Raw genomic sequence first — 24,851 nt, 5'->3', positions numbered from 1 at the left:
GAGGAGGAGAAGCAGCAGTCAGGAGGCTTTCGTTGGTAGTCAGCTACTCCCTTCCCAACATCCCTATTGCCTTGGAACTATAAGAGGGTTTTGCGAGACCAGTCGCACAGTGTAGTAACAGTGAGCCTGAAGACTATATTTTAGTTCTCAAGGACCACTGGTGGTCCATGGACCACAGATTGGGAACCACTGCTCTAAAGCACTTGAATAATGTATTTGGATGATACACTGATCAGTTCTGCTGTTCTTTACTGGTGTTTTGTTATTACAACTGAGGCGTCTGATTGGAACTTTGCTGTTAATAGTGTTTATAAAAAGGTTGTTGCAGCATTTTAAAGATCTGAATAATTTATTTGAATTATAATATCAGCACTGAATCACTCTGTGCCTAAGGGAGCAGAGAGGGAGACAAAACTGGCCAAGAACCAACACAACAGATAGGCCGAAACAGGCCTAAACTTTATTTACTTACAGCCCACATCACTTGTGTCAAACTCAAGGCCTGCAGGCCAAATCCAGCCCATCATATCATTTTATGTGGCCCTCCAGATGATGAACTATAAACCCTATATTCTCCCTCCTCATTGGTCATCATCACTAGAGCTCATGGGAGTTGTGATACAGTCACATCTGGAAGGCTGCAATTTGTTCTGTTTAGTCAGGAGAGTGAGGTTTGGATTTAGATACAAGGTTTGTGGATATGATGTCTGGCTTTAAGACGTGTTCCCCAACCTCAGAGCTATAAGCACTGTTGATTTGCAATTCCCATTATCCCCAGTTCACATGGTGTATGGGAGAAGTGATGGAAGTTTTTGTTCAACAATATCTGGGGACCCAAATTGGGTAAAACCTAAAGAGCACTGACCACAATGTGAAAACATTACAGTTGGCCCTCAGTATTCATGGCTCTTTGGAGGCAACCAAACAGTTGATATGGCCCTCAGTGAAGTGACCCCCTTTCCTATTCAAGTTTGATGTTAAAGCCTTTTCTCAAGCTGATAATTAAATGTTAAGATTAAGGTTTTTTTGGGGGGGGGGGGGGCTGGTGGTGGCGCAGTGTGTTAAAGTTCTGAGCTGCTGAACTTGCAGACCGAAAGGTCCCAGGTTCAAATCCCGGGAGCGGGATGAGCACCCGCTGTTGCCCCAGCTCCTGCCAACCTAGCAGTTCGAAAACATGCAAATGTGAGTAGATCAATAGGTACCGCTCTGGCAGGAAGGTAAGGGCGCTCCATGCAGTCATGTCGGCCACATGACCTTGGAGGTGTCTACGGACAATGCCGGCTCTTCAGCTTAGAAATGGAGATGAGCACCAACCCCCAGAGTCGGTCACGACTGGACTTAACGTCACGGGAAAACCTTTATCTAAGTTTTTTGAGCAAACATTCAATTTGATAAATTCATCCCTGACCCCCAACAAAGGCTACTTTGGCTATTATTGCTTTCCCAAAACTTAAAAATACCCTCAAATGTATTTGCTTTGCAACCATGCTAACACCTGGACATGTTTTGTTGTGGCACTTGTATTTACAGAATTTTTAAAGAATGTTAAATATATTTTCAATACAAAAATTATGTAAATAATATGATTATACAAAGCATACATTTTAAAAGCACCATCATTACCAAATCAACAAATTCCTTGGACAATGCATCAGTTAAAAATTACAGACTCTCTTCTGTTAATCATAAATTAACATTTCAAAGACTTTGGAGACTGTGACTTAGGGGAATTAATGGCACCAGACCTATAATTTACATACGTAAGAAATGGAGACCAAGCTCTGTGAAAGCTTTCAGTCATTGGTATAATGTTCAAAATTTAGACAAGCGTTATTATTTCCATTACAGCAAAAATCCATCTAGAAACATTTTAGTAATTATAGTCTAATTTCTAGTGGTTTCTAAGGGTTTCCTGCTTGCAGTTAAACTCCTTAACTTTTTAATCTTTTCTTGTGAATCTTTACTGATAAATCACAGGCCAAATTGACCCTGTGACTAAGTTTATTTCTGCAAAAGCATCGATACAGAATCCATGCACACCAGTGCCAAGAATATCACAACCATATTGCATAACCTACTTACTTGTTTTCATGGCATTCAGATTATAGTGATTTCTAGGCAAGAATTTTTGTCCAGAGAAAGTTTGTCTTTTAAGACTCTGGCATATGACTTGCTCAAGGTCAGCCAGTCAATTTTCATGGCTGGGTGAGTATTCAAAGCCCAGTCTTCTGGAACCCTAGCCCAACCTTCCAAATACAACACCTAGACTAGTCAAATATGTATTAAAGTCTAAATCAGTGGTTCTCAACTTGTGGGTTCCCAGATGTTTTGTCCTTCAACTCCCAGGAATCCTAACATCTGGTAAACTGGCTGGGATTTCTGGGAGTTGTAGCCCAAAAACACCCGGGGACCCACAGGTTGAGAACCACTGGTCTAAATTGTGTTTCCAGCATGCCTTTGGTAAAACTACACATTAAGGCTTTAAAACAACTTTTAGACAGCATATTCAGGAGTAGCTATTTTGTTTTGTCCATGCAGCAAAACAAAATCTAAATACGTGTAACAGAAAAAAGGCTTTTTGGAAAATTCAATGTTCTCTGCCTAAGAAAGTGCTCTGTGGTTTCACAGAAAATAGCGACATCCTGGATCACAGGAGGAGTTGTGATACTGAAGCTGGGGGAGTTTAAATTTTACAGTTCTTCGCCTTGATCTTCACATTGCCAAAAAAATAAATAATGGGAATAATATCTGCTTCAAACCAACTAAACAACAACAGGGGAAAAAATCTGCAACAAAATGTAGACCTGTGACTCTTAAGACTTTCTTCTTCTGTATTATTTTTAACATCTTTCCCTGATGAAGAAGCCAGTGGAGGTTTGAAAGCTTTATGGTATATTTTCTCCATTTTGGTCGAACAATAAAGCTCTCATGTGGATTTTGTATTTTTATTACATTTTAAACAAGTATATGGAAAGAAATGAACACATCTACAGAAAAACAGAAGAGGAAGAAATAAATAATTTCATAGAGGCAATTCTCTGCACTACTGATCCTTTCTCAAGAAAATTACAGATGTTGCCAGGAACTTCATTTCAAAGAACAGCAGGAGATGAACTGTATGGCTTTTCATGATACTCTCTAGTGTCAAATGTGTTAAAATGGCTCTGTCCTACTTCTATCATGGCATCATATTACAATACAGCCACATGGAATGATTGCCAGCTTTTTAGGGTTTTTTTTTTCCGTGTCAGGAGCAACCGGAGTTGCTTCTGGAGTGAGAGAATTGGCCATCTGCAAGGACGTTGCCCAGGGGACGCGCGGATATTTTGATGTTTTACCATCCTTGTGAGGCTACTCTCATATCCTCGCATGGAGCTGGAGCTGATAGAGAGAGCTCATCCATGCTCTCCCTGGTTGGGATTCGAACCTGGCAGCCTTCAGGTCAGCAACCCAACCTTCAAGTCATGAGGCTTTTATCCCCTAGGCCACCGGAGGCTGGTGGGATGGGGGTAGTACTGGTTTGCTGTTTTGACTTTACATAATAGTTTAGTCCAATGATTCCCAATCTGTGCTCCTCAGAGACTCAAGGGCTCTGCGTGCACTTCCCAGGGACTTCGGAGCCACTTTGGTTGGATGTACCTGCAACCATAACAGAATAGGGTTAGATTAGATGGCCATTGGGGTCCCCTCCAACTCTAGGATTCTGGTTAACATTCAGCCTGCCCTAGATCGACTTTATTCTTGGACTGTGTGGGAAGTGGCTTTAAATGAATGCCACCCTCTTTCACTCTAGGCAAGATCTATCTATCTATCTATCTATCTATCTATCTATCTATCTATCTATCTATCTATCTATCTATATTGAGCACTGCCTGCCCACTCCGGGGTCCAATTGATAAATTATCGAGATTGGTACCGCATCAGAAAGTTCCAAACAATTGAGGATACAGAGGAGCCAGCAGCAGCTACCAGCGATACACCTTGCAACAATCCTTCCCCTTTTGTTATTAGTTTTATTACAAAGTAACCCTTTGAATAAATGTGCACTGGTACCCTCTACATCTGCTTCTTTGTATCTTCTTCGCTTCCTGAGCCTTTTCCCCTCCACTTTCACCTCTTGCAGCCGGTCCCGGTGGTCACATAGTCCCATGGCCCTTGGAGCGGGGCTCTCCCTCCCCGTTTCCCTGTATTTACTAAACTTTCACCCCAATGAACACCATGTCAACTCCAACCCTCCCACCCCACCCGGTGGATGTCCTGGCTTCCATTTGCAGGATCCCCCTCAGTATCCACAGGTTCACCTTCATATGTGTTCCATTGTCATGTGGACCTTGTCCCTGTTTATATGTAATGCAATATTTTAGCTTCATAAAACTTTGGAGTATGAAGTCACTGATTATGACCTTGGTGACCTTTCACCAGCACCTTGTGATCCCAGAACTCCGTCCAGTTTTTCCCCCTAAACACAAAGGACTCCAGCACCCATAATCACTGGAGCCAATCCATCTCTATTGGCCCCATAACCCCGACTGTGCAGAAGACGACAGGATCAATTTGCAGGGCCACTCGCCCTTTGTCACAGTCACCCGACCATGAAAGAAACATTGATCACCCGGCACTCCTCCAGTATACCAGAAGGTCCTGCCCTGGTCACCCACAATGCCATTTCTTCTTTCCAAGGAACAGTTCACCAAATCCTGTCATCATGGACAATATTCTGCTTTTGAACTCAATTGATACCCTATTTCCCCGAAAATAAGACATCCCCTGAACATAAGACCTAGTAGATGTTTTGCTGAATTGCTAAATATAAGGCCTCTCCTGAAAGTAAGACCTAGCAAAGGTTTTGTTTGGAAGCATGCCCGCCAAACAGAAGACCAGACCATGCAGGATCGGTAAATGTACATAACATAGATTGTTGTACATGGAAATAATGGTAGTAACAAGAAATTCTTGATAGGATTCACAGTTTGTCTGGTTATGCTGGTTTGTGATGACAACTACTGTACAGTATATAATAAATGTTCATTTTTTTCATTCAATAATAAATGTGAATTCTTCTTCATGGAAAAATAAGACAACCCCTGAAAATAAGACCTAGCGCATCTTTGGGAGCAAAAATTAATATAAAACACTGTCTTATTTTCGGGGAAACATGGTAGCAGCACCAGGAGCGCTGAACCCATTCTCTGGGGACTCAGTCATCTTCACAATAGAACCCATGGGAGCTGATGGCCTCCTTTGTTCCCCCCTAAGCTGGGACACAATAATCATTTCAGAACTCTTTGCATTTCCTTTGTCCAACTGGTTATCCTGCCCCACCCCCTCTCCGTCAATCAATGGACAGCAGAAATCTGAAGTGGAAATGGGACACACTCTTTGATAGGCTGGCGGGTGGCTCAGTCCAAGGGAATCCTCTCCAGTTGGCCGTGACATCAACAGAGGCTCCAGCTGGCATGTGAGTGGGAAATACAAATGGTTAGCCTGTATAAAAATTCACAGAAATCTTAACAACTGGTAAACTGGATGGGATTTCTGGGAATTGTAGACCAAAACACCTGGGGACTCACAGGTTAAGAACCACTGCAACAAAGGATTCCCCCAGGCAGGAACCAGCCAGGCTTTGAAGCTGCAAGGCATTTCAATGCTAATCAAGGTGGCCAATTGCAACATTCACACTTGCCTCAGGCGGACAAGAGTCCTTTCTCCCACCCTGGACCTTCCACAGATATATATTGCCTAGTTTCCAACAGAACTCACAAACTCTGAGGATGTCTGCCATAGATGTGGGCGAAACATCAGGAGGGAATGCTTTTGGAACATGGCCATACAGCCTGGAAAACTCACAGCAACCCAGTAAACCCATAGTAATACAGTTTATTTCCATTCCACTCTATCTCCCCAAGGGGACTCAGAGTGGATTACAACATAAAAATTCAATGTCTTTAATGCAGTGGAATAACAATGACATGCAAATAAACAGAACAAAGGTAAAGTCTTCCACTTTCATCTCTGGCTTTCTAGAGGTGTTGTTCATCTCTGCCTAAGGGGAGGTGTTCTTGTTCCATTTCCAAGCTGAGGAGCCTGCATTGTCCATAGACACCTCCTGGTTGTGTGGCCGGCATGACTGCTTGGGGGTATGCCAAAGCAGTACCTATTTATTTACTCACATTTGCATGCTTGGTTGGCAGGAGCTAGGGCTACCAGCAGGAGCTCACTCCAACCAGTGGATTTGAACTGCCGACCTTCAGGACTTGTGCCCTGAGCATTTTGGACCAAGTGAGGCTCAAAACTACCCTTTTGTGATAGATGTGGTTTTGCCATGGAAACAAACAGAAAGGAATACAGTAGAGTCTCGCTTACCCAACATAAATGGGCCGGCAGAGCATTGGATAAGCGAAAATGTTGGATAATAAGGAGACATTAAGGAAAAGCTTATTGAACATCAAATTATGTTATGATTTTGCAAATTAAGTACCAAAACATCATGTTTTACAACAAATTGACAGGAAAAGCAGTTCAACATGGTAACATTATGTAGTTATTACTGTACACTTATCCAATCCTCGCTTATCCAAGTTTCTGGATTATCCAAGCCATTTTTGTAGTCAATGTTTTCAATATATCATAATATTTTGGTGCTAAATTCGTAAATACAGTAATTACAACATAACATTACTGTGTATTGAACTGCTTTTTCTGTTAAATTTGTTGTAAAACATGATGTTTTGGTGCTTAATTTGTAAAATCATAACCTAATTTGATGTTTAATAGGCTTTTCCTTAATCCCTCCTTATTAGCCAACATATTCGCTTATCCAAGCTTCTGCCGGTCCGTTTAGCTTGGATAAGTGAGACTCTACTGTATTTACGAATTTTGCACCAAAACATGGCAATGTATGGAAAACATTGACTACAAAAACATTGACTACTAAAAATTGACTAAAATAACAATAGGTAAAGGTAAAGGTTTCCCTTGACGTTAAGTCCAGTCGTGTCTGACTCTGGGGGTTGGTGCTCATCTTCATTTCTAAGCCGAAGAGCTGGCGTTGTCCATATACATCTCCTAGGTCATGTGGCCAGCATGACTGCATGGAGCGCTGTTACCTTCCCACCAGAGTAGTACCTTTTGAACTACTCACATTTGCATGTTTTCTAACTGCTAGGTTGGCAGAAGCTGGAGCTAATAGCGGGCGCTCGCTCTGCTCCCCGGATTTGAACCTGTGACCTTTCGGTCTGCAAGTTCGGCAGCTCAGTGCTTTAACACACTGTGCCACCGGGGGCTACAGATAGAATTGCATAAAATGAACTTAAAGGTAAAGGTAAAGGTTTCCCTTGACATTAAGTCCAGTCGTATTCGACTCTGGGGGTTGGTGCTCATCTCCATTTCTAAGCCGAAGAGCCGGCATTGTCCGTAGACACTTCCAAGGTCATGTGGCCGGCATGACCACATGGAGCGCCGTTACCTTCTCGCCGAAGCGGTACCTATTGATGATGATGATGATAATAATAATAATAATAATAATAATAATAATAATTTTATTCTTATACCCCGCCCCATCTCCCCGAAGGGACTCGGGGCGGCTTACATGGGGCCATGTCCAAACACAATATAAAAGCAACCAAAACAATAAAGCAAATCACTCAACAATAAGATCTACTCACATTTGCATGTTTTCTAACTGCTAGGTTGGTGGAAGCTGGGGCTAACAGCGGGAGCTCACTCCGATAGAACTGCATAAAATGAACTTACAGTAGCAAAATTGTCGGAAGTTAAATCCATAAAAAGTTCAGCCCTTGCTGCCAAGAGAAACAGCTGCGGATTCGGGTAGGGGGGCAGACTGCACTGAATAATCCAGAACGTTGGATAAGCGAGACTCTACTGTACATTCAACTAGCGAGTTAAAAAAGGATAAGGTTTCCCCTGACGTTAAGTCCAGTCATGTCTGACTCTGGGGTTTGTGCTTATCTCCACTTCTAAGCCGAAGAGCCGGCATTGTCCGTAGACACCTCCAAGGTCATGTGGCCAGCATGACCGCATGGAGCGCCCTTACCTTCCCGCCGGAGCGGTACCTATTGATCTACTCACATTGGCATGTTTTCGAACTGCTAGGTTGGCAGAAGCTGGAGCTAACAGCGGCCGCTCACGCCGCTCCCTGGATTTGAACCTGGGATTTTTCGGTCTGCAAGTTCAGCAGCTCAGCGCTTTAACGCACTTCGTCAAACATTCTTAAGAAACAAGGAGGGCATTCACCAAGCAAAAGCAGGTGTTTGTTTGGGCTGGATTGACTCTGTCAAACGATATCATGGGGTCAGTGTAGACTCCTGTGCTGCAGTTCAGAAGCTCCAGCTTAGCGAGCGTGCCTTATAAGGGTCTGCACTGAGGATGCGGCGAAGACAATGGCGCTCTAGGGCAGCCTTGGGGGTCTCCACTGGCCCTGTTTTTGGAGGGAAACGAGGCGCTCCGCCTCAAGGGCGCGTCAACGGGGCGGGAGCTGCGCCTTAAAAGGCCTCCGAGGGAGGGACGGAGGGAAGGCGTCAGCATTTCGGCCCCTTCTCTCTGCTTTGGCCTGGAGGGAAGAGAGCCTCACACGGGAGGGTTTTCTCCTCAGACTTGCTTGGAGGGGAAGAAGTGGTGGGAGCAGAGGGAAGCCAAGCAAAGACGGAGAAGGTAAGAGCCCCCATTGTGAGGGGAAATAACGGTTATACAATAGTAAAAGCACAGGAGGAGAGCGGGGGCGGGGTTGTAATGTGGTGGTTATAATGTGTGCATCATGTTTATGTTATGTTCAAGCTGCTTCTCAACGCAAGGGTTTCCTGAGGCCCTTTCTACACTGCTATGTTATCTGCTCTGAACTGGATTATGTGAGTCTATATCAGGCAAGGGCAAACTTGGACCCTTCAGGTGTTTTGGACTTCAACTCCCACAATTCCTGGTTGCTAGGAATTGTGGGAGTTGAAGTCCAAAACACCTGAAGGGTCCAAGTTTGCCCTTGCCTGATATAGACTCATATAATCCAGCTCAGAGCAGATCATTTGAACTGCATATGGCAGTGTAGAAGGAGACTGAGGCAAGGAGTATCTAGAAAGATGGTTTGACCACTTACTTGAAATGCAGCCCACAGCCACTTTGTTGTGTGTTTTATTATTTACTAGCTTGGGTACCTGGCGGTGCCCAGGTTATTAGAAGAAATTGTTTGTTTTGGGTAAAGGTAAAGGTTTCCCCTGACGTTAAGTCCAGTCGTGTCCGACTTTGGGGGTTGGTGCTCATCTCCATTTCTAAGCCGAAGAGCCGGCGTTGTCCGTAGACACCTCCAAGGTCATGTGGCTGGCATGACTGCATGGAACGCCGTTACCTTCCCGCTGGAGCGGTACCTATTGATCTACTCACATTTGCATGTTTTCAAACTGCTAGGTTGGCAGAAGCTGGAGCTAACAGCGGCCGCTCACTCCGCTCTCCGGATTTGAACCTGGGACCTTTTGGTCTGCAAGTTCAGCAGCTCAGCGCTTTAGCACACTGAGCCACCGGAGAGATGTTTTGGGATGTTAGGCAATATCACTGAAGTTTGGTTCAGATCTGTCTTTGGCTGGGTTCAGTGCTGTCTGGATAAGGGTGAACTGCCACTCCCAGCTTCCCAGGACAATCACCCCCAAACCCCACCAGTATTCGCAGTTGGCCATGTTGGGTCTGTGTGCCAAGTTTAGTCCAGATCTGACGTCAGCTGGGCTTTCTAGATGCAGGTGAACTATAACTCCCAAAATCAAGGTCCATTCCCACTAACCCCTGCAGTATGTTCAGTTGGTCATGGGGTTTTTCTGTGCCAAGTTTGGTCCCATTTAACTGTTGGTGAGGGGGTCACAGTTTCACTGGATGTAAGTCAACTATAACTCCCAAAATCAAGGCCCATTCCCACTAACCCCTGCAGTATGTTCAGTTGGTCATTGGGTTTCTCTGTGCCAAGTTTGGTTCCAAGCCATTGTTGGTAGGGGTCACAGTATCAGTGAAGTTACTGCTAGTCCCATCATTCATGGCAAGTTTGGTCCAGATCCATTGTTGGTTGGGTGAACAGTAATCTCTAGATGTAGGTCAAGTACAACTCTTGTAAATCATGGTGAATTCTCTCCAAACCTCTTGTTCAGTTGCTGATCAATTCCTATGTTAACTATGTGCTATAGCAAAGGGTAGGAAAGGGTTAAGGTAGAGGCAGTGGGTGGGGTCGTGCAAGTGAAGGAACCCTGGGATGTCCATTCTGGAGAAAAACAGAACATCTAGGATGAAGTGGTCCCTGCAGGAAAGCCTTCACTTGGTTGGGGGGCAGAATGGTGTTTGTGGAGGACACGGGCAGGGTTTGGGCTACATGTTCATGGTGCTCACTATAACCTGCATGTCAGTGGAGGGAGGGCCATTGGTGTCTCCTGCTCAGTGGGAACTATAGCTGTTTGTGAAGGTGGGAGGCTGTCTGTGTAAGTGGACACATCCTCCACATACATATTTTTCACTTTTATCATGTGTATCGACTAGCTTGGATACCTGACAATGCCTGGGTTATTTGAAAAGAGCAGTATTTGCTTTTTAATGTTAGGTAATATCAGTTTGGTCATATGCTGCTCTATTTTTGAGGGAAAAAACAGTCTTTGCTTTTGTTTTTTTATTAATTCTCCCATTAAAAATGCATAAGGATGTGGGTGAACTACAATTCCCAAAAATCTTGGGCCAATCCTCCCCAAACTCCACCAGTATGCACAGTTGGCCATGTTGGGTTTGTGCCAAATTTGGTCTAGGTCTGTCGTCTGCTGAGTTCCGTGTTCTCTGAATACAGGTGAACTTTAACTCCCTGATGCCAATGGAGCTATCCATAGTTCTGAATCATATCCAGCAAAAAGTCGTGGTTAGAAAAGAGTAGAGATAAGTATTACATGGAGGATTAGCTGAAGATTAGTGCCACAGATAAGAAGCATCTGAAAGTAAGAATGTTTGTGTTCCTCATATGCTCCAGAATTATTTTAAAAATCAGTAATGCACATGTCTTGAATCTGACAGGTGTTTTTATTGTAGCACTATAAAAACTTGGGTCCCTAACATTGCCCAGGTTATTTGAAAAAGTCAATTTTTAATTGTACAAAGTGCATAAGGTTGTGGGTGAACTGAAACTGACATCGTGCCAGGTTAACCCTGAGAAACTCCATTAGTACAGTACTTAAAGTTAGTTATGTTGGGCAAGTTTGCTCTTCTATATGCATCATTGGTGGGGTTCAGTGTGCTCTCTGGCTGTAGGGTAAACTACAACTCCCACTATGGTGAGTCAGTCCCCTCAAACCCCTCCAGTAGGTTGAGTTAGTCATGGGTGATCTGTGTGCCGAGTTTGGATCAGGTCCATTATTGGTGGAGGTCACAGTTTCCCTAGTTGTGAGTGAACTACAACTCCCAGAAAGGAAGGTCAATTTCCCCCAAACCCCTCCAGTAATCAAATTTTGCATATAAGTTATGTGTACCAAGTTTGGTCCAGATCAATCTGTGTTTGGGTTGACAGTGCTCTCTGGATGTAGGTGAACTACAACTCTAAGGTACAAATCAAGGTGAATTCCCCCCAAAACCTCCAGTATTTTTTTGCTGGTCATGGGGGTGCTGTGTGCCAAGTTTGGTCCAATTCCATCTTTGGTGTTGTTCAGAGTGCTCATTGATTGCAGGTGAACTATAAATCCCAGTACCTACAACTCCAAAATGTCCAGGCCAATTCCCCTTAAAACCTACCAGTATTCAAATTTGGGCATATCGGGTATGCATGCCAAGTTGGGTCCAGATCCATTATTGTTTGGATTCATAGTGCACTCTGGATGTGAACTACAACTCCTACAAATTCCTTCAAAGACCACCATTATTTTTTCTTGGTCATGGGGGTTCTGTGTGCCAAGTTAGTTCCAGGTCCATCATTGGTGGAGTTCAGAGTGCTCTTAAATTGCAGGTGAACTATACATCCCAGTACCTACAACTCCTATAAATCATGGTGAATTCTGCCTAAACCTCTCCAGTATGTTCAGTTGCTGATCAATTTCTCTGTTTGCTGTGTGCCATAGAAAAGAATAGGAAAGGATTATGGGAGAGGCAGTGAGCAGGGTCATGCAAATTCTTTACCAATGGAGAGAGTAAGGAACGCTGGGATGTCTGTGGTGGAGGAAAAACAGAAAATCTAGGAGGAAATTGTCCCTGAATGAAAGCCTTCTCTTGGTGGTGGGCAGTATGGTGTTTGTGGAGGACATTGGCAGGACTCTTGGACATGTTTATGATGCTGTCTATAACCTGCAATGTCATTGGAGGAGGGTCATTGGTGGCTCCTGAGTAGTGGGAGCTATAGCTGTTTGTGGAGGTTGGAGCTTGACTGTGTAAGTGGAAGCCCCAGCCATATACACATACATATATTTTCACTTTTATTATGTTTATAGATTTATTTACTGCATTTCTATCCTGCTCTATCTCACCCCAAAGGGGACTCAGAGCAGCTTCCAGTCTGGCAATAATTCAATGCCACAGTACAACATAAAAGCATATAAATTCACAACACATTAAACATGCGCTTTCAACTCACCTCTCTGAGGCCCCTTCCACACAGCTGAAAAAAAAATCCCACATTTTCTGCTTTGGAAATATATGGCAGTGCAGACTCAGATAATCCAGTTCAAAACAGATATTGTGGGATTTTCTGCTTTGATATGCTGGGTTATATGGCTATGTGGAAAGGCCCTCAGGATCCTTCCAGACAGGCCCTATATCCCAGGATCTAATCCCAGGTTTTCTGTTTATCCCAGATTATCAGGCAGTGCGGACTCATATAATCAAGTTAAAAGCAGAAAACCTGGGATCATTGCCATAGAACCCAGTTCAAAGCAGATAATCTGGATTCAGAAACTGGATTATATGCCAGTGTAGATGGGGCCTTAAGAGAATAAACTGTAGAATGAATGCAGTTTTATCCTACTTTGGCACCTTCCACACTGCCCTATTTCTCAAGATCTGATCCCAGATTTCTTCTTATCCCACATTATCTGACAGTGGGGAGTCATATACAATAATCCAGTTTAATGCGGAAAACCTGGGATCAGATCCTGGGATATAGGGCTCATCTGGATGGGCCCTTATTTATTTGTTGTGTGGAAGCGCCCTGGGATATACAGTAGGTGTAGATCCAGCCTCATATTATCCAGATCAAAGCAGAGATCCTGGGATATAGGGCAATCTGGAAGGTCCCTCAGGCACCTTCTACACTGCCATATAATCAGATTATCAAATCAGATCATCCACATTCAAAGTAGAAAATCTGGATTTTATATAGCAGTGTAGATCCAGCCAAAGTTATGGCAATCCCATGAATTTCTTATGATTTTTTCTTTTCTTTTCTGAAGTAAGGGATACTCAAGAGGTGCATTCGCCACTGCCTTAGCTCTTTTGAAATATAGCCCACAAAACCTAGTTGTTCCTTGGTGGTCTCACACCCAAGTATTAACCAGGACTGACCTGGCTTCATTCCCACCATCAGACAGGATTGGGTGTTTTTAATAATAATAATAATAATAATAATAATAATAATAATAATAATAATAATAATTCTTAACCACCTCTCCTCTTGGCTCGCGGCCAGGTCACAGCACAGTCAATACACACAAACATTGTAAAAATTCTATAAGCACAGATATTAAAATGTAGTTCTATAAAAGATGCGTATTAAAACATATTTCTATAAAATACATATTAAATACACATGGTAGAGATTATAACACCAGACACAAGTTTCAAATTCAGGCTTAAAACTGGCTGGCTATTTTAGAGTATTTAGGACCCTGTGTTGCCATCAGGCTATGCCAGGTGTGTGTGTTTCTATGTGCCTTCAAGCTGCCTCGCAATTTACAGAAACTCCATGAGGTTCATTGGGTTTCCCGCAGGCAAGGCTGCTTTTGACACTTCTTTGACTTTCTTGAAATATAGCCGGCAGAACTTGGGATGTGTTGGTGGTTTCCCATCAAAGTACTAACAATGGCTGGCCTGACTTAGCTTCCAAGATCAGATAGGATCTTGGTAGTGCCTTTAGGTCACCGTGTCTCATGATACATTGGTGTGTCATCTTCAGTGGATAGGTGTGGCACCCGAATGTAAGTAGAAACCTTTGAATCTATGTGAAATAAAGCATACATCATATGGATTGCTGTGAGTTTTCCGGGCTGTATAGCCATGTTCCAGAAGCATTCTCTCCTGACGTTTCGCCCAGATCTATGGCAGGCATCCTCAGAAGTTGTGAGGTCTATTGGAAACTAGGCAAGTAGGTTTATATATCTGTGGAAAATCCAGGGTGGGAGAAAGAACTTTTGTCTGTTTGAGGTACATGTGAGTGTTGCAATTGGCCACCTTGATTAGCATTCAAAAGCTGTGCAGCTTCAAAGCCTGGCTGCTTCCTGCTTGGGGAAATCCTTCGTTTGGAGGTGTTAGCTAGTCCTGATATTTTATTGTCTGGAATTCTCCTATTTTCTGAGTGCTGTTCATTATTTACACTTCACACTTGATTCAAACAGACAAGAGTTCTCTCTCCCACCCTGGACCTTTCACAAATATGCAAACTGTACTTGCCTAGTTTCCAGCTGACTTCACAACCTCTAAGAATGCCTGCCATAGATGTGAGTAAAATGTCAGGAGAGAATGCTTCTGGAACATGGCCATACAGCCCAGAAAACTCACAGCAACCCATTGATTCCAGCCATGAAAGCCTTCGACAACACATACATCATATATTTTAATATATATATAAATAAAATGTCATGAGATATGTTGTGTACCCATACATTTTGCAATTACTGTTTATGTGTGTGGTCTTATCTCTAAGTGGTTTACTTTACTTCTGGTCTACTAACAAAACTGAATTACTGTGTCCTCAAGTAATGCATGTCTAAAAGGTGTGTCACCAACATGAAATGTTTGGAAAGCCCTGCTTTAGGGTATTTAGGCTTTGCAGAGGGAAAATGAACTCAGCTCCACTCCAAGGCACCCCCCTAGCCCCTCTTCTGTTTGCCCCTTCAGTAATAAATGCTCTGGTTTTGGAAACTATGAAAATTTTTGGGAGAAAAGGGGGCCCTAGATGGGTGCTGTTGGAGCCCCTGGAGTGGAGCTTTCCCCCCAGAATGAATCCTGAAAGGAAGCCAGAGTGATAGGCCAGTATATTGATCATAGGGCTGTATATGAACATTCATATAGGTGTAGATATAGAAATAGATATAGCTGTCTGTCCAGGGCTGTAGCCAAGGGGGAGGGGGGTTAAGGGTTCAAACTGCACCCCCCCCTCAAATTTTCAGGTTAAAAAAAACCTGGTTTATTCACAAATTTTAACTGGTTAACCAAATCCCTATGAGTGTCCACTGAAGTTTATCTCTCTTGAGTGTCCACTGAAGTTTATCGATGGAGCCTGATTTCTAAATTATTTTGCATTATGGAACTACTCTTCATGATTCACTAAAAAAAGTTTCAATCCCCCCCCCCCATTTTTTTCTGGCTATGGCCCTGTGTCTGTCTAAATTCACCCCAGAGCGGGAAAGCAGAGATGTTTTGCCCTGCCTTCTCTGCTGCTCCACAATCTACTTATCTGGTTTTTGGTTAACATCTGCATGGCTCTTCACATGGCTTGCTTGCTGCTGCCGTTTGAAATTTCCATCCAAATAGGCTGCTGTTTAAAGAGACCGACTAATGCTGGACAGCGTTTTGAGCCAGACGCTGCCAACAGCAAGAAATGGAGAGGAAAGGAACCCTATGGTGGACTTCCAGGCCAAGCTATTTCATTGCTCCAGTTGTTGCTCCTTTGCCTTTAACATCCAGTAAACCAAAGTGACTGAGCAAAAACTAAACTCAAGGTGATGACAAGTGGAAAGCTGAGATGTGTTGCTTTGGGTGCTTCTTTGCCCAGTGCGTCATCCTGGTTTTCTTTAACCCTGATCTGGCTTTGAGCCTGACTTAGAGCTGCTTGCTTTTGTGAATAGCTGTGTCTGGCCCTATCACTGCAGTGAAAAGGGTGTGGCTGGTGGTGAGAAAAAACATTCAGAGAAAGGAGTCTGATGATGCTGAGTAGAGTCCTAGAGAAGAAGTGGTACTTTTCCCATACTGTTTCCAGCTCCTACAGGTTGGTTCACATCTGTTTTTTTAAAATAAAAGTATTAACAACTAGCTCCTGAGAAAGGAAGGTGATTTATCAGGCACTGATGATAGCTGCAAGGCAGAGTAATATTCAGGTAAAAGATAAGTACTAATTTGATAGGGGGTTTTATGTGTGTGAGTGGTCAGGGCGATCCCCCCCGCCCCAGATGTCCCAAAGCTTTTCAGAAGGATTTTGTGAATGTATTGTATAAATAACTAGCTGTGCCCGGCCAAATGCTGCTGTGGCATACTCTGCTGATTTTGAAAAAAATAATAATGAGGAAATTGTGGTATTTATTATATGTTATATACTTGTATATATGTACAGTATGCATAAGGTTGTGTGTGAACTGCAACTCACATCATGCCTGGTTAATGCCCACAAACTCCATCAGTACTTTAAGTCTGTTATGTTGGGCAAGTTTGGTCTAGATTCAGTACTGCTGGGGTTCAGTGTGATCTCTGGCTGTAAGATAAACTTGAACTTCCACTATGGTGAGTCAGTCATCTCAAACCCCTCCAGTAGCATATTCCCCTGTTTTCAGAGTGTTGTTCTTTATGTAGTGTCCTGGTTTTAAAGTTTTTTAAATGTTGAGAGCCAGGTTTTGTTCATTTCCAATGGATTTCCCTAGGTAGGAAGCAGCCATGCAAGTGTGGTTTATATACCTGTGGAATAATGTCCAGCATGGGAGAAAGAACTATCGTCTGTTGGAAGCAAGACTGAATGCTGCAATTAGTCACCTTGTTTAGCATTGAATGGCCTTGTAGCTTCAAAGCCTGGCTAATTTCTCCCTGGGGGAATCTTTTGTTGTGAGGTGCTAGCTGGCCCTGATTGTATCCTGTCTGGAATTTCCGTTTCCAGAGTGTTGTTCTTTATTTACTTCCCTTGTTTTAGAGATTATATTGTCTGTATTATTATACCACAGTAATTATTATATATTATATTTGTAATTTTATATTACCTGCTTAGAACTGGATTATATGAGGCCCCTTCTACACAACTGTATAAAATCCACACTGAATTGGATTATATGGCAGTGTGGACTCAAGATAATCCAGTTCAAAGCAGATACTGTGGATTATCTGCCTTGGCATTCTGGGTTATATAGCTGTGTGGAAGGGCCTTGAGTCCACACTGCCATATAATCCAGTTCAAATTAGAAAATCCGTATTTTATAGGCAGTGAGGAAGATGCCTAAGTGCCCTTTCATACAGTCCTTTATCCCAGAATATCAATGCAGAAAATCCTACATTATCTGAGCGTGGACTCAGATAACCCAGTTTAAAGTAGATATTGTGGGATTTTCTGCCTTGATATTGTGGAATAAAGGGCTTTGGGGAAGGGCCCTAAGTGAACCCTGCCTATCCCGCGGGCACCATTGTGGCTGAGGGGGTTGCTATGACATGAAATGGGTGGGGCCTAAAGGGGCCGGGGGGGGGGCTACCCTTCTGACTGGCAGCCAGGGGGAGAACGGCTCTTCCTCGCCTCCCTCCTCCCCCTCTCCACCTTCTAATTGAAGGTTTATGTGTTCTTGTGTGTGCGAAGAGGGAGGGAAGCCCCTCCAAGAAGAACAGCCCTGGCAGCTGGCTCTCTCTATCTGCTCTTCTCCATGCTCTGGGCTCCCCCATCAGCTGTAAACACAGTCTCCCTCCTTAGGCCAAGTATGGAGAGTAAAGAGAGTGTACCATTCAGGTCAAAAATGGAGGGGGGGGGAAGTAAAAAATTAATATAGGCCAATCAGTTTTTTTGGGTGGAGGGGGTTGAGTGAAGGACATACCTTGGATGCATTAGTGTATTGTGGCCAAATTTGGTGGTATTTGGTGCAGTGGTTTTGTTAACTCGGTCCTACAAGTGTACAGTACATTTTTATATATATAGATTATATATATAGATGATGACTTATTCCAGTTCTCACTGGTAATGGAGAGGGAACCGTGGGAGGAGAAGGCAGACCAGAATCAAATGAGTGAAGGAGGCTGGCTTTCTTCCATTGTGAGCAAATGATTTTTTCAGCTTTGTTTCTGCTGGCAGAGGCTAGGCGTTACTACTCACAGCATTCTTTTGGGTGCTGTTGCTCAGTCATTGTTCAGCCTCTTCAGCCCCTTCTACACTGCCATGTAATCCAGATTATGAACCCACACGATCTCTTTGTTTGTCGGGGGAGGCCCTCCTCTCGTTTCCGCCGCCGTCACAAGCGCAGTTGGTGGGGACGAGGGAGAGGGCCTTCTCCGTGCTGGCCCCCCGGCTCTGGAACGCACTCCCAAGATCAATAGGTACCACTCCGGTGGGAAGGTAATTGGCTATCCATGCAATTATGCTGGCCACATGACTACAAGACAATGCTGGCTTTTTGGCTTAGAAATGGAGATGAGCACCAACCCCCAGAGTTGGTCACAACTAGACTTAATGTCAGGGGAAAACTTTCACACTACCATATAATCTAGTTCAAAGGAAATAATCTGGATTTTATCTGGCAGTGTAGAAGGGGCCTTAGAAAACACCTTTTTCCAAAATTCACTAGCCAATCGGGCATGCATTAAAGGGGAACTGACTGTATAAACCAGACTCTCAGAAATGTGAAAGAGTTCATTTCACAACATCAGAAGAGAATAACTGGTATATATTCAGGCAGAATGACTGTATTTTTAATCAGAATTCAGTTTCCTGCCAGCATTTACCAAAATTGAAAATATATATCTGATTTTGGACACATCTGTTTTTCAGAAAAAATAGACCTAAGGATTTGCAGATTTCAGCTTGTGTTTATTTCATGCTGTTAGTCTTGGGATTTATGGTATGCATATGGAAGCCTTGTTACAATGAGTGATCCAGGAGTCTATGGCCACTATGAAAATTATAAGTTGTTTGAGCTGAACAGCTTCTGTGCTTAATGTCTGTGTTGATGAAGGAAGAAATGAAAATTATCCCCCTTTCATTTACCAACCAGTCTAGTAAATATCAAAATCCAGTAGCCTCTGCTTCCTGCAGATCTGAAGGGATCTTTCAAAATGATCCTAGATTGGATCCATGACAAGACAGAATGTCTCTACTTATGTAGAAGAAGGAATCTTAGTAGACATAGTTTGAGTGATGGACTGGGGAGTACCTCCTGGTAATTCTCTCTTCATAATAGCTTTGTTCTTGTTTCCTGCCATTATCTCCCCAAAGGGACTCGGGGTGGCTTACATGGGGCACAAGATGCCTGAAAACAGAACATAAATGGAAACAATTTTAAAATACATTTTAAAAATTGTGTCAGAAGCGGCTTGAGAACATACTTTAAGTTACTTCTGGTGTGAGAGAATTGGCTGTCTACAGAGACGTTGCCCAGGGGACACCCGGATGTGTTACCATCCTGCTGGGAGGCTTCTCTCATGTCCCCGCAAGCTAGAGCTGACAGAGCTCAACCCATCTCACGGATTTGAACCAGCATCCTTCAGGTCAGCAACCCAACCTTCAGGTCAGCAGTCCAGCCTGCACAAGGGTTTAACCCATGGTTTTGAAACAATTTAAAAATACAATTAAATAAAACATATAAGCATATAAAACAATAACACTCAATTAAAAACAGCACTCATCAACCAGTGGCGGTGCTACTATAACTGTGGCCAGACCACAAATACATACAATAAAAAAGTAAACTCTTCTCTTTTTCATGGGATCGCCCTGTAGGTTCCAAACATGAATAAAGGCTATTCATTTTCATATTGCATTCAAAAGTCCTTTAGTTAAAATTACTTATAATATAAGCTCTATACAGCAGTTTGCCTGCAAAATGAGCAGTAGTTGTGTGCACAAATCCCATCCCAAAATCTCTCTGCAAGTCCCTGTGCCCCCGGGAAGAGTTTGGCTGCACAAGCTTATAGTCCTACCTGTGATTGGGAACACTGATAAAACATTGGTAATTGAAGGTGAGCTTTGAAAGTTCTGTACATTTTGCCAAATATGCTTATACAGTCAGCCCTTCATATCCATGGTTTCTTCATTTGCAGATTCTACTATCCATGACTCGAAAAAATACTTGAAAAAAACATCAACTCAGAAAACAAACTTGGATTATGCTGTTTTATACAGGGGACACCATTTTACTGTGCTAAGGTCTATAATGAGACATGAATATATATGGATTTTGGCAACTACAAGGGATCCCGCAACTAAATCCCAGTGGATACCTGTGGTCCACTGTAACCAGTTTTCACATCGAAACACTTAAACATGAAAAACTGAGCTGATGTTACTAAATATATTTGTAAAGCAGATGAACCCATGGACACACTGAGGGTGGGGAATATGCATGCATCCACATCTTTGCCCCACTTCAGTTTTGTTGCAACAAAAGATCTGTATAGTACTGTGTTCCTATGAATAGGAAATGCACATGAGGATGATTGATAAAGATTGGTGAGGAGTTTGTTGACTCCATGATGTATTGCCTTCCACTCACCTGTATTTGGATATCTATTTGTGTGTGTGCGTAGAAATAGATGTGTGGGTGTATGTATGTGGATATGGAGGGGTTTTTTCGTGTCAGGAGTGATGTGAGAAACTGCAAGTTGCTTCTGATGTGAGAGAATTGGCCGTCTGCAAGGAAATTGAAATCAGAAGATATAAGGTAAAGGTTTCCCCTGACATTAAGTCCAGTCATGTCCGACTCTGGGGGTTGGTGCTCATCTCCATTTCTAAGCCGAAGAGCCGGCGTTGTCCATAGACACCTCCAAGGTCATGTGGCCAGCATGACTGCATGGCGCGCCGTTACTATATCAGAAGATATAGTTGTATACAAATGGGAGGAATAGAATTTAAAATGCTAAATAGGAGCCTGACTTCAAAGTAGCATTTTTGGAAATGTTATTTGTAGATTGCTTCATTTCACATTCCTTCTCGTGGATCCTCACCAGTGACATATAATATGCTACTAGATTACAGTGTATATTTATCTTACCTCTACTCACATGTTGTCTTGATTTTCAGAAGTGTATCCTTTTCATTCATTGATCAGTAGTTATGAAATTATATCTTCATGAATTAAATAAAACAGTTAAGACTTTATTTTTTTTACAATTTGGAAAAAAATGAATTGTTGCAGTATATTGCAGATCATATATTGTGTTTGCTTTTTTAGGCTAAACTTTAAAAATGCCCTCAGATGTTCCAAGACAAGTAGGAGTGTGGAGACAAACACGAGCTCTGTTGTACAAGAACTGCCTAGTTAAATGGAGGACTAAAAAAACTAGCTGTCAGGTGAGCTGATTACAAATAGTTTTGTGTTTTTTAACTGTAGAAAAAACTAGCTGAATTATATAAAATGATAATTCATATAATTAGATTCTAGGCTGTATCAATAGGAGTATAATTTGCCTTTTAATGAACGGATTTGTATCTGCGAAGCACCTGAAATTGAGGATATAGCACATATATTATTAGATTATAGATTGTGTCAGAAGGTGAGAGAATTGTACCTTGATCCATATATCAAACGGACAATGTATTGGGAATCTCACATCATAACAACATATTTTATGCGTAGCCAACACCCAAAAATAACATACAAAACAGCTCTGTATTAAGCAAAACAAATGTTTGAGAACCACATATGTGGGGCTGATTGGGGTAAATTGTAGGGGTGATAAGGAAGTATGCTGTATATATTGAATTTTATCATATTTATTCACTGTATTGTCATAAGTGTCTTATTTTGGCTTACTACATAAAGTGCAATCAAGTCTTATCAAGCCTTGTTGTTTGGTTTAGTATTGTGATATGGCCTAAGGGCTAATCAATAAAGAAGAAGAAGATGATAATGATTATTATTATTGGAGTATAGTGTTACGATTGAGTGAAGTCATAGTTCCACTCTATTCTGCTTTGGTCAGACCTCACCTGGAATAACACTGTGTCCAATTATGGGCACCACAATCCAAGAAGGATATTGACAATCTGGAATGTGTCCAGAGAAGGGCAAACAAAATGATCAAAAGTTTGGAAATCAGGCCTTGTGAGGAACGGTTGAGGAAGCTGAATAATATGTTCAGCTTGGAGAAAAGAAAGTTAAGAGGTGAGAGGTGACATGATAGCTATGTTTAAATATTGCAGAGGATATCTTGAAGATGGAGCTTATTTTTTGACTTCTCTAGTGACTAGGGCGTTAAACAGTAAAATTTCAGCAAAAGAAATTCCACCTAAATATTAGAAAGAACTTCCTGGCAGTCGGAGCTCCTTGCTTTGAGTGTGGTGGAGTCTCCTTCTCTGTAGGTGTTTAAGCAGAGGCTGAATGTCTATCTGTCGAAAGTGTTTGAACTGGATGGTTCTTGTACTCTCTTCCAGCTCTATTATTCAATGATTCGATAGGTAATAGTTAAAAGTAGTGTGTTAAACTCCATTGCAGAACTAGAAAAAGTTTTGTTAAATTATCAGGTTATATAAAATTAAAAAGTTTACACTACTTTTAACTATAGAATAATAGTTAAAAGTAGTGTGTTAAAATCCATTACAGAACTAGAATTTTTTTTTGCTGAATTATCAGGTTATGGAATATTTGTCCTTAGAAAGAAAGGATGACTAATATGTTTGCTCAATAAATTGGCTGTATGGTCGCATGCTGGTATTTAGTGTCTATTAGTGTACACATACGACTTCATTGTCTATTGCAGTGATTGATAATGAAACTCAACAGTCCTTGTTTTAGGAGAGAAATTTTCCAAACAATAAGGCTATTAATAATAAAAGTTACATTATTAAAAAATCTCCAATAAAATATACAGTAGAGTCTTGCTTATCCAACATAAATGGGCCAGCAGAACGTTGGATAAACGAAAATGTTGGCTAATTAAGGAAAAGCCTATTAAATGTCAAATTATGTTATGATTTTACAAATTAAGCATCAAAACATCATGTTTTACAACAAATTGACAGAAAAAGCAGTTCAATACACAGTAACATTATGTAGCAATTACTATATTTATGAATTTAGCACCAAAACATCGCAATGTATTGAAAACATTGACTACAAAAACAGTGACTACTAAAAGGCAGACTGTGTTGGATAATCCAGAATGTTGGATAAGCAAGACTATACTGTAGTTTGAAATGTTTAAACACTGTTAATTATAGCAATATGTCCAAAAAGTAAATGTAGAATTATATTTATAATTGCTTTTAAGCCTGCATCCTTGCCCCCAGGCTATAGCTACATTGCCATATAATGCGGCTTGAAACTGCATTAGATTATCTGTGAAGATTCATATAATGTAGTTCAGTGCAGTTCAACTGCATTGTATGGCAGAGTAGGAAGGGCTCCAGGTATATTTGTTTAAGCATATAGATTATGTGAGAGCTGCATCTTGGGGGTCTCTTTTACCATTTTCCATTTGTTTGTTTTGTGCAGGAAGTCCTGATCCCAATTATTTTGTTAGGTTTACTAAAACTAATAATCATGGCGAACCCCAGCAAACCACATGACGAGGTGTCTGATTCATATCCTAAAACTCTAGATCGCTCCAGGATTTCTGAGTTCATTTTTGGCTATACACCAGAGAGTAATGAAACAAATCAAATCATACAAACAGTGTTTTCAGAATGCTACACAGAAGGTACTGTGAGCTTTCATGCTATTTTGTCGTTACATAAATTTGATTTGCCTTTTGTACTTACTTGCAGGTAATAGATATCAGAATAACTGATCAAATATTGTCTTTGCATGGAAAAAGTATTTACTGAATATATCCATGTATAAGTCTAGAAAATCAATCTCAAAAACTGGGTTGACTTATCCACGGGTCAATGTGACTATTACCTTAACTCTTATCAGAAACGGAGCCATCTCCTTCTTTGGGTACAATGGCAAAAGGGAAGTGCTTAGTCCATCCCAGTAGAACCTAAAAGGTGCACCAACCCTTCTATTCTCTTAGTGCTCTTTTGCAGGTAAGTACCAAAGAGCTCTGCTGCTATTTTCCCATCCAGTTGGCAGTGCCACAGTAGAGGAGGGAATAGAGAGAACTTTAAAAAAAAAGTTCTCCCAGGAAGATATCACGCATGTACTGTTTAGTTGTAGCTTGTATAAGAAAGAGAGAAACCAATACCTCGAGCAATACATTATACAAAAGACACACTGGATCCTTATATTAAAACTGCATTTTTATTGGCCTGTCAGACAGCTTTGGTTATAATGTGGGTTGTATGTAGTATGTGTTAAATCTGTCAAATGGGTTGCTGTGAGTCATTCAGGCTGTATGGCTATGTTCCAGAAGCTTTCTCTCCTGACATTTTGCCCACATCTGTGGCAGGCATCCCCAGAGATTGTGAAGTAGTCTCACTTATTCAACACTCGCTTATCCAACATTCTGGATTATCCAACGCATTTTTGTAGTCAATGTTTTCAATACATCGTGATATTTTGGTGCTAAATTTGTAAATACAGTAATTACTACATAGCATTACTGTGTATTGAACTACTTTTTCTGTCAAATTTGTTGTATAACATGATGTTTTGGTGCTTAATTTGTAAAATCATAACCTAATTTGATGTTTAATAGGTTTTTCCTTAATCCCTCCTTATTATCCAACATATTTGCTTATCCAACATTCTGCCGGCCCATTTATGTTGGATAAGTGAGACTCTACTGTACCTCACAACCTCTGAGGATGTCTGCCACAGATGTGGGCAAAATGTCAGGAGAGAAAGCTTCTG

The 24,851-nt window shown here is 41.8% G+C and overlaps 1 protein-coding gene across 3 annotated transcripts in view; it reads left to right on the top strand.

Moving 5' to 3' along the window:
- The first annotated feature begins 8,368 nt into the window (after nt 1-8,368).
- LOC100565141 (cholesterol transporter ABCA5) overlaps nt 8,369-24,851 on the top strand; it is a 78,731-nt gene continuing 62,248 nt past the window's right edge. Inside the window, exons 1-3 of one of the 3 annotated variants that reach the window (XM_008122002.3) lie at nt 8,369-8,670; nt 21,288-21,406; nt 23,550-23,754. In XM_008122002.3, the coding sequence (XP_008120209.1) occupies nt 21,302-21,406; nt 23,550-23,754 (310 nt within the window). In that variant the 5' untranslated portion in view covers nt 8,369-8,670; nt 21,288-21,301. Of the gene's footprint in view, nt 8,671-16,000; nt 16,151-21,285; nt 21,407-23,549; nt 23,755-24,851 lie in introns of those variants that run through there. The other 2 variants (XM_008122003.3, XM_062971168.1) reach the window with 2 other exon arrangements.

Source organism: Anolis carolinensis, chromosome 2, assembly GCF_035594765.1.
Source record: "Anolis carolinensis isolate JA03-04 chromosome 2, rAnoCar3.1.pri, whole genome shotgun sequence".
NCBI classification, from domain to species: domain Eukaryota; kingdom Metazoa; phylum Chordata; class Lepidosauria; order Squamata; family Dactyloidae; genus Anolis; species Anolis carolinensis.
Note: the sequence above shows the minus strand (reverse complement) of the source record. Positions and strands in the feature narration are given on the sequence as shown.